Source organism: Anastrepha ludens, chromosome 3, assembly GCF_028408465.1.
Source record: "Anastrepha ludens isolate Willacy chromosome 3, idAnaLude1.1, whole genome shotgun sequence".
NCBI classification, from domain to species: Eukaryota; Metazoa; Arthropoda; class Insecta; order Diptera; family Tephritidae; genus Anastrepha; species Anastrepha ludens.
Genome location: NC_071499.1, coordinates 21,099,494 through 21,109,851, shown reverse-complemented (window position 1 = coordinate 21,109,851; position 10,358 = coordinate 21,099,494). Strand labels below are relative to the sequence as shown.

General features: G+C 31.1%; 1 protein-coding gene across 1 annotated transcript in view; it reads right to left on the bottom strand.

Moving 5' to 3' along the window:
* Nucleotides 1–672: 672 nt before the first annotated feature.
* Nucleotides 673–10,358, bottom strand: part of LOC128856301 (TWiK family of potassium channels protein 7-like) — an 81,106-nt gene continuing 71,420 nt past the window's right edge. Inside the window, exon 8 of the mRNA XM_054091597.1 lies at nucleotides 673–853. Coding sequence (XP_053947572.1) covers nucleotides 695–853 — 159 coding nt within the window. The 3' untranslated portion in view covers nucleotides 673–694. The remainder of the gene's footprint in view (nucleotides 854–10,358) is intronic.

Sequence of the window (10,358 nt, the reverse complement as noted above, 5' to 3'; positions counted from 1 at the left end):
ACCAATTACAACCAATTAAGCACTAAATCAGTTTAATAAAAGTACAAAAAACCGTTACAGTAATTAATTATATTACATTTAAGTTAAACTAAGTGTTGAAAAAACTACGCTCATTTCCCTATCAAATACCAGCTAATCATTTCATATTTTATGGAAGCCTTACACTACTATTCTAGATTTAGATATGCTTACTATCGATGCTCCAGCCTTTCGCTTAACCAGGCTCCAGTTGGAAGTTAATATGCACTATAAATAGTATTAAATCGAACAGATTTGCGCGTATGCAACTTGTTTGACGCCCGCTATGCGTTGTAGCCTACAGAATTTATGTACTAATAAACTATAGCTAACTACTTTTACGACGGCCTAAAAGTATGCTAGGAAATTAGCGATACCGCGTTGCCGTTTACAACTAAATACCTAAACGTTTACTGGCGAGTATTCTTTAAAATTATTTGTTTTTGCTTTATAATTTGTGCGCTCTAAAGCATTGCTAAACTTAAGACTTACGTAAACGCACATAGGAAAATTATTATTTCGAACGCAGGTTTTTAGAATGCACTAAAAATAGCATAACAACTTAGAGATAGCTTGTCATTATTTATAACCTAGTTTTTAATAACTATTTAATTTAAATTTTTTTCATTTAATTTTGACCATAGCTACGCTTATGTGAATAATTCCGTTGCTTAGCCTAGACCGATGTTTCGTAGATGACGATTTTTAAGACTTTTGGTTTGTTCTCTTGCGCCTCCTTGACTTCCTTGAGTAGGGCATTGGTGATAGCTTCCAGTGCGGCAATGTCGGTGCTGGGATCCTTTTTTGCGCCAGTATTCCATTTGGGCATCGAAACCTTTGGGTGAGGAAATAATTTTTATTTATTTTTTTATGTTATGTATTCGTTTCAAAATCAGAACGAGGGCGAATATTGGTAATAGTAAATTTGCTCTGAATATGAATGGATGTAGGCAGGCTTTTTAAGATTTCAATGAATAAAAGTTTCATACGGGAAGCACTAAATTGAATTCAGAAAGCATCTGATAGCACACAAAATTCGTGCATGGAAAATTTAGCCAATACAAAATTCAGCAAAGCAGGCATGAAAAGTGGCATATAAAAAAATCTTCTGTGGCTAGATTTCGGCAAAAAAGTATTTTTATTATTTAAACAAATTTTTTTTAAACATTTGTAGTGTAATAAATTAGCACCGCTAGCCTTCGGTTGCGCAGAAAAGTAAATGTCAGTTCAGTAATGACTAATTGCCTTCGCAAAGCAGAGCAACGAGACGCAAGCAGAGCCACGAGACGCAAGCAGAGCAATGAGACGCAAGCAGAGTTACGAGTCGCAAGCAGAGCAATGAGGCGCAAGCAGAGTCACGAGTCGTAAGCAGAGCCACGAGACGCAAGCAGAGTCACGAGTCGCAAGCCGAGCCCAATTTACAATATTTAAATGAATTCCGACTATTTTTATGAATGATATATCGGCATAAGGTTCTGAGTTCCATCTCAGTGTAAACGTGACATTACAAAAGTTTTTTATATGAGATGCGCAACTAAGTTCTCGCTGTTTTTTTTGATGAAAATACAACTTTATTCTGAAAAAATGGTTACAAGTGAATCATTGAAAGTATTGCCCATCGCTGGCTACTACTTTTTCCCATCTTTCTGGTAGATCTTGTATACTATCGCGGTTAAACTGTTAATCTTTTGAGGCTACCCACTGATCAAGCCATTTTTTTATGTCTTCATATGAACGGAACTGCTGGTCAGCTAGACCATGTGCCATCGATCGGAACAGGTGATAATCGGAAGGCGCAATATCTGGAGAATATGGCGGGTGTGGTAAGATTTCCCATTTCAGTGTTACCACGTAGGTTTTAACGGGTTTGGCAACGTGAGGCCGAGCGTTGTCAAGCTGTAGAATCACTTCTTCATGCCTCTCCGCATATTGCGACCGCTTCTCGCGCAGTGCTCGGCTGAATCGCATCAATTGAAGTCGATGCCGATTCCCAGTGATGGTTTCCCTTGCTTTTAACAGTTCATAATAAATAACACCAACTTGATCCCACCAAATACATAGCATAACCTTCGCAGCGTGAACATTCGGCCGAGGCGACGACGTAGAAGCATGACCGCGCAGTCCCCATGACTTTCTTTTCTTTGGATTGCTGTAATGAATCCATTTTTCATCACCCGCCACGATGCGATGCAGAAATCTCTTCCTTTTTTGCCGCTGGAGCAGTTGTTCACAGGCGAAAAAACCACGTTCAGCATCCCTTGGTTTTAGCTCATAAGGAACCCAAGTCCCTTGTTTCTGAATTCTGAATCATTCCTAAAGCATGCAATCGCTTGGAAATGGATTGGCGGGTAACTCTTAATACTGACAAACTCTTCTTGACACGGATCCTCATTGAGCAATGCCTCCAACTCAGCTTCAGCGTCTTTGAAGGTTTTTGGCCTTCCTTTATGCAGGCCGTCGTCAAAATTAAAATCAACGACTTTGAAGCGACGGAACCAATCTCGGCATGTTTTTTCACTTAAAGCAGCATCTCCATAAAATGTTTGTTGCTCTCGATGCGCTTCAGCCGCTGTTTTTTCGAATAAAAGAGAGATACTAGCACACACTGTTGGCGCCATCTATTGACAAACAGCGAGAACTTAGTTGCGCACCTAATAACGACGGCTACTCCCCTGTGGGAAAATTTACGAACGCATTTATCCCATTAAAAAGTTCTTCATAAAAATATTCTACCTTGACCGAGCAGCATAAAATTGTAGGGATCTAATATAAATTTCTAAGACCAAGGGAAAGAAAACTCCAGGAGTGTACCCTGCACTGGCGCACAGATGGCTCGAAGACAGCAGAAGTCATAGGCGCTAGAATATATGGCCCCAGAAGCAAACATTTTGGGCTGATGGGTAGTTTTTCAAGCACCTTCCAAGCAACTTCCAAGCGGAGGTGTATGCCATCTGTTTATGTGCAGAGATTAACTTAGACAGAAATTCCGAAATGAGTGAATTATCATTCTGAGCGACAGTCCGGCGGCACTGAAGGCTTCGCCATTTTGTGAAATTAAGTCTTCACTGGTCCTTGAGTATATCGAGAAACTGAATCTGTTAGGAACGCACACTTGCATCCGTCTAATTTGGGTCCCAGGACACAGGATTTAACTGAGAACGAAGTAGCGCAGACATTGGCAAGAGATACCGCGGCCTCGTCATTAATAAGACTCAATCTCTTCCTTGGTATGGGACAACACACCATAAAGGAGAAGCTTAGGAGTGAAGATCCAAGGCTAAGGGAGATTGGCTAGTACCAAACTATGGAGCTACGTCAAGCGAAATCCTTACTGGGAGGGTAAAATCAAAAGAGCTTTAAAAAACGGGTCACCCTGCCTATGGATAAACTGAGAATGCTCACGGGCATTCCAACAGGCCACTGAAGACTGCGAAGTCATCTGCACAGGATTGGGATATGATTCACTGTTTCTTGTAATGAATTTGACTCCTGACCTGTCCCAGGAGTCGCCAATACACCACCTGCAGCGTTATAGCGTAGAGTAGGTTGATGCATTTCTATCTAAGTCGGAGTCTACACGAAGATAAAGCAACAGAGCTTAGAGACTGTAGTCTGGTTCCTCTCTTGCCAGGATGTTTCGTGTCCCTTGCCGTGAGGTTCGGCACTTATATCAACAGCGGCAACTTCGATGTTCTTGTGTTCGGAAGCCCGAACTACTTTCGTAAGATACTTCACAGCTACTATAGCTCGTTCAAGGAGCTCCTGCATAGCTACCTTTGAAACTGTGCTGAGCTGAGGTAGGATCGAGGTATATCGCACTATTGATTTCGACTCTTTTCTTCTGCGTATAGAGAAATTATTTGGGCATCACTATGGCGTTAAGAACTTACTTTTATCTTAGATTAAAATGAGCAACACTATGTGGCTATACGATCTTTAAGCCAAACTTTTTTGTAGCTGCTGTTTTGCGACCCATCTCGCCTTGCATTTGGCTAAGAATAGACCAGATCCAATCGAAACGACAGCTTTCACATTCATCAGTGTGGACCGGACCAACAAAGGCTAACTTGTGCAAATCCCTCGTGACCGATCTTGAATCTTCTTGCCATTCCCATAAAATGAACGATTTAGATTTTGCGGGTTTTTCCCAATCGAGCCAATTTTTTTGCTATCTTCAGAAGTTAAGTAAGGTTTTTCTAGGTTATTAGGCAGCATCAACTTAAACTGTTTAGATTTTTTGGTACAAAATACTAGGTTTCTGAGCTACAACGATTCAATTTTGAGTGGTGATGCAAGAAATACGATTTTAGAAATAACTCAAATTTGTCTTAACTCGACTTTAGCTGCTCCTTCTTGTGGGCGCAAATATTTGACTCCATATTATTTCTTGTGATTTTACCAAATCATCGATCCCTGCTGGTAAACCAGCTGCGACTGGTGATTTAGCAGCCAAGACTTTGCTCTTGGTTCTTAGTGCATTATAACCGGTTTCGCTAGAAAAAGCGCTACAAAATTGGGCTTATCGGATGGTTTGCATGAAACGCTGCACAAATTTTTAAAACACACCGTCCGAAATTATTTATAAGCACTAAATGCCACAAAGCTTTAAGCTGCCATATTAAAGTCAAAATCAATGGAAAAAGGTCTAAGCGTCTACATTCCATTCCGTTTTTATCGCTAAAACTGGTTGCACAATTTTTATCTATTAATTTCAAATCGCTTATCCAAATACTCATATTTAATAATTTTTTGGCATTTTTAATTTGCTTAGTTCGGCATTATAAGTAATTCAAATCTGCAGCGTTGAGATGATCGCAAAAGCAGCAAACTTCTAAACTTCAAAGCTAAATAAGGCCAAGTAAGCATGATTTGAGCTGTTTGAAGCTACTAATGAAAAAGCGAATATTTAAGCATTTTTTTATTGGTAAATTGGCAAATCTTTTAGCTAACCTCTACTGCGGAAAGCTACAGTGGGTGACTCAAATTGGCGCATATGAACATTTCTGAGTAAATAAAAAATGCGGAAGGGAAATTCTCGCATGGCACATGGGAGAATTTTTTTTCAGTAAATGCTATCAATATAAGTATTATCAAGTACAGAACCTCATTCTTGTATTATATTTTAAGTAGTATTACGAAGTATAAAAAAATATTTTTATTCTATTAATTTTTACTTTCTTACAAAAAAATAAGTAAATATGATAATTTAGCATGAAATATTATAAAAAAAGAACATATAAATATTAAATTGATAAATTAATGAGACAATTTCATATTTTAGAAACTGACAAATATTTAAAAAACAAAAAAAGAAAAAAAAATATTTTTACTAATTTTTATTTACTCAGAAATTTATATAACTATAATTTTTTAAACAATCTTGTGAACAATTTTAATTTGTTTTTTGAGCTGAGAATTTATTTTTGAAAAACCAAGTAAATTTCACATTTTAGAACAACATATTTAAAAAAAAATATTAAAGAAAAAAACCAAGATGAAAAACTAACTTACTAACTTTTATTTATTTTGAAACTTTTAATATTATTATTTTTTAAATAATTTTGCTAGTTTTTATTTACAGGGTTGCCAATATTCGACGGACCCATATGGCAACCCTGTATCTTTTGACAGAGACGTCAGATCGCTTAATGACATACCGCGTTGGAAGCGTCAGTCGAAACAGATTTTTACCATGGAACAGTACACGCCACGCGAGCGCTCCCAAATTGTTGTAATTTACATTCAACAAAAGAAGTCAATTGTGAAAACTCAACGTGCGTATAAAAATTAAATAATGTGAAAAGTGCGCGTCCTAAAGAACACCATTAAACGTTTGTTCGAAAGGTTTTCGACTGGTGATGCTCTTTATAATCCAAAGAGGCCAAATCAAAACCGACCAAGGCGTCGCCAAGGACATCCCAAAATCGCCGTTCTCAGCAGTTTGGCATTGCTCGGACCACTTTACAACGAATTATCCGCATTGATTTGCATTTATTGCAAAGATTGTTGCCTGCGGACAAGCCTCGTCGATTAGAATGGGCCCAAAGAGTAATCGAAATCCGTCGGGTCGGTCGAATATGGGCAACACTGTATTTACAAATTTAATTTTTTTTTTTCAAAAATTATTTAATTTTTTTATAATATAATATTGTATTTAACAATAAATAAAATATTTAATAAAACATAATAAATATGATATTTAATAATTATCAAACAAATTTGGTAGATTGGAAAAAAACATAAAAAATAACCAAAAAATCTATGTTTACAATTTTTTATTTACATAAACATTTTTTTATTGTCAGATTTTGCTTTTGTTTAAACAAGAAATTGTATGCCTCTGTTAGTTTTTATTTATTCACAAATTTAATTTTGTTAAATAATTTTGTGTAAAATTTCCATTTGATACTTAAGCTGAGAACTTGGTTTTGAAGATCAAAAAATGTCTTAGTATAGAAAAAATAGTTAAAAATAGTATCTAAAAAAAATTTAATTTTTTAAATTTTTCTTTGCATAAAACATTTTTATTTTTTTATTTGTTTCTGTTTAAACCAAAAATTTGATGCCCTTGCTAAATTCTGTTATTTATAATTCTAATTTTTTTAATAATTTTGTGTAAAATTTCAATTTTATTTTTGAGGTAATAGCTTGTTTTCGAAAATCACAAAAATTTCGCAGTTAAACAAAAAAATGTTGATTAAAAAAAAAATTGATTTAAAAAACAAAATTATATAAAAAAAAGTTTTATTTATTTTATATATTATTTCATTTTGGGGTTTGTTTAATTTTTTTTGGTTTTTTATTTATTTATTTACGCACTTATTTTTTTTAATTTGAATGTGATTTTCGAGCTGAGAACTCTGTTTTGAAAATCAAAAAGTTTCGTGGTTTAGAATTTTTTTAAATTAATATAAAAAAAAAATAGTTTTTTTTAGAAATTTTTATTAACACAACAAATTGTTTTTATTATTTTATTTTGTTTTTTTTTTTCAAACAAAAGAGTTGCTAATGTTTATTTATCTACAAAATTTGGATTGTTTTTTAATAATTTTTTATGAAATTTCAATTTCATTTTCGTGGTGAGAACTTATTTTTGAAAATAAAAAAATTTCGTAGTTTCGATAAATTAAATAAAAATAATATTTAAAACAGAATTTAAATTTTTAAAATTTTTATTTACTTAAAAAATTTGTATTGTTTTTAATTTGATAACTTTGCTCATTTTATTTATTTACAAATTAAGTTTTTCTAATAATTTTGTAGAATATTTCAATTTGATATTCGGATTAAGAACTTGTTTTGAAAATCAAAACAATTGCGTGGAAAAAAATATTTCTAAATAATATAAAGAAAAAATATTTTATTTTAAGAAATTTTTATTTACATAAAAAAAATTAATATTTTTTGTTTGTTTTTGTTTAAACAAAAAATTTGATACCTTTCTAAATTTTATTTACAATATTAAAATTAAATTAAATTTAAAACCAAATTAAAATTTTTATTCATAAAAATTAATTTTATGAATAAAAATTAAATTTAATTAAAATTATTTAAAATTAAATTAAATTGAATTTTTATTTAAGAAAATTGAATTAAATTAAATTTTTGATGAATAAAACAAGTTTAATGTTTTCGTGTAATAATACATTTTTTTACGTAAATAAAAATTTGTAAAAAAAGTTGTAAGGTAAAAAAAAATTTTATTGCAAAAAAAAATTTTATTGCAAAAAAAATTTTTTTTTAATTTTTCTTTTATATAAATAATTTTTTTTTTTTTTATTTTAAATTTTTCTTTTATGTAAATACATTTTTTTTTAAATTTCAATTCGATTTTCGAGTTGACAATTTCATTTTTTGCAAATTGAAACAAGAAAACAAAGTGTTTAAAAATAATATTTAAAAAAATTTTTGTTGTTATTGTTATACAATTGTTTTTGTGTTTTTTGAGCACAAAAATTTATGCTTTTACTAAGTTTTACTTATTTCCAAAATTTTATTTCTTTTTTCTCTAATAATTTATTTTAAGATTTTAGGTTAATTTGGGACTGTGAATTTGTATACGAAAATTTCGCATAACCTTAACAAATATTAAAAGAAAAATATATTGTACTTTTACTGATTTTCATTTATTTAGAAATTTTATTTTTTAATGATTTTGTATAAAATTTCAATTTGATTTGAAGCTGAGAACTTGAAGATAAAAAAATTTTGTAGTTTAGAAAAAAAACAATAACAAAATTAGAAAAAAAATATTTTTACTAATTTTCTTATTAAATTTATTTTCCTTTTTTTTCAATTTATTTTCTACTTTTTTAAATTTATTTTCTATTTTTCTTAATTTATGTTCTTTTTATTATGTAAAAAAAAAATTATTATAAATAAAAAAATTATTTTATTTTTTTTTTAATAAGTTTGTAAAAAAAAACATATTATAGTTTTTCTAATAATTAAAAAAAATACAATTTGATTTTCCATTTTAATTAATTGTATTATATTAATAGAAAAAAAATTAAAAACATAGAAAATAAATTAAAAAAAAATTCTAAATAAAACAATTAGTAAAAATATTTTTTTCCTAATTTTGTTATTGTTTTTTCTGGTTTTTTATAGTTTTGTTTGTAAAATACGAAATTTTTTTATCCCCAAGTTCTCACCTTCAAGTCAAATTGAAATTCTATACAAAATTATACAAAAATCAACAATTTTATTATATTTTTTTTCATAATTTCTTAAACTCCGATTTGGTTTTCACCTGAAAACTTATTTATGCAGAAAATCAAAAAAAAAAATCGTAGTTTAGAAAAAATCTACGTGTTGATGCTGTCTTCGAATGGCAGATGGATTTAATGCCTCCTCTGAATGGCAGATGAGTTTTTAATGAGCAGCTTTTTCATGGCAGAAATACTCGGAGGTTTGCCATTGCCTGTCGAGGGGCGACCGCTATTAGAAAAAAACTTTTTCTATCATTTGGTGTTTCATGTCCACACTGCTTTCCGAGCCGGGGCACTACTGAATGTTACTTATGTATGTACCTACGCATTCGGCTACGGCGGCCGCCTATGAATATGTTTTTAGCCAAATCGGCGAAGTCATTCACATGATTTTATTTTATTTTGGTTTTCCAAAATTTAATATTATTATTTTTCATTATTTTTCAAAAGTGAATTTTCATGTCGCAAAAATACACTTTTAAGGGCAGGAACTTGACAAAACTTTAATTTTATATTGACAGCAGTTTACTAGAAAGAAATAAATGACATCCACGCAAGACATCTCAGCCGCACGCATTCCCACAGCCAAACGCAAAATGCCGAGGTTTATGAGAAATGGAATGCAGGCAAATGATTTTTTTAAGTATGAAAGCTTTTATAGTTATATAACTGTATAATTTATAATTATATATTATATAATACTTTTTTTTCGTTTAAAACAGGAGAAACTGATCGTGATGAAAATTCAACATCTCAGATATTTTTCCATTAATTGCGTGATTTAATATTTATATCCTTAAAATATGTAAACTTTTTAAGCTTAAAATGGAGCTTAATTTTCTGAAAATAGTATCAGTATTTTTTATATTAGTATAGTGCATTGTATTATTTTTATAAAAAAGTATTTTTTTGCAAACAATTAAATAATAAAAAATATTTAAAGTTTACTGGTAGCAATAAAAATTCTGATCTGCCCTCATTGAAGGCCGTCGAATGTCTTAGAAAAATTGAGAAGTGCCATTTCATCTCGATCGTTTTGCGCTGCCATATTCTATTTACAGGTTTTGAAAATTTAAAATATTCTCAAAAGCTTACTGGTAGTAATTTCTTTAATTTTACATCATCTACAGAACGCTGAAGAGTTTCAAAACACAAAAAAAAAATAGAGATTCAAAACATTTGATTAGTAGTAAAGTAAAGTAAGCAAGATTTTTAAGGGCTGTTTGTTTTATTTTTTATTATACTTTAAGAACAAATATAAAAATAGATATATAAATTTATGTACACAGAGAGAAATAAATAAATAATAGTTTTTTAAATACGTAAGAAAATTGGAAATTGTGATTTAGTAGTTTGGAAGCTATTCAAAAACTAAGGGGTGAAACATAAACGGCAAAATTTTGACACAATTTTTTTTTCAGTGACAGCAAATTGTTTTGATTTATATAATTTTTAGACTACTAAACTTAACGGTTTAGTGGGAAGTGAAATACTGAGCTAGTTCGCTTTTATTTAATGCATTCATAAGACCGAATATCTAAGCTTTTCGAACTCTCTACCTGTTGGTCATCGAGGCAAATATACCGCCAATCACTTAGGCTATCAGGCAGACCACCAGACTGAAGCTAA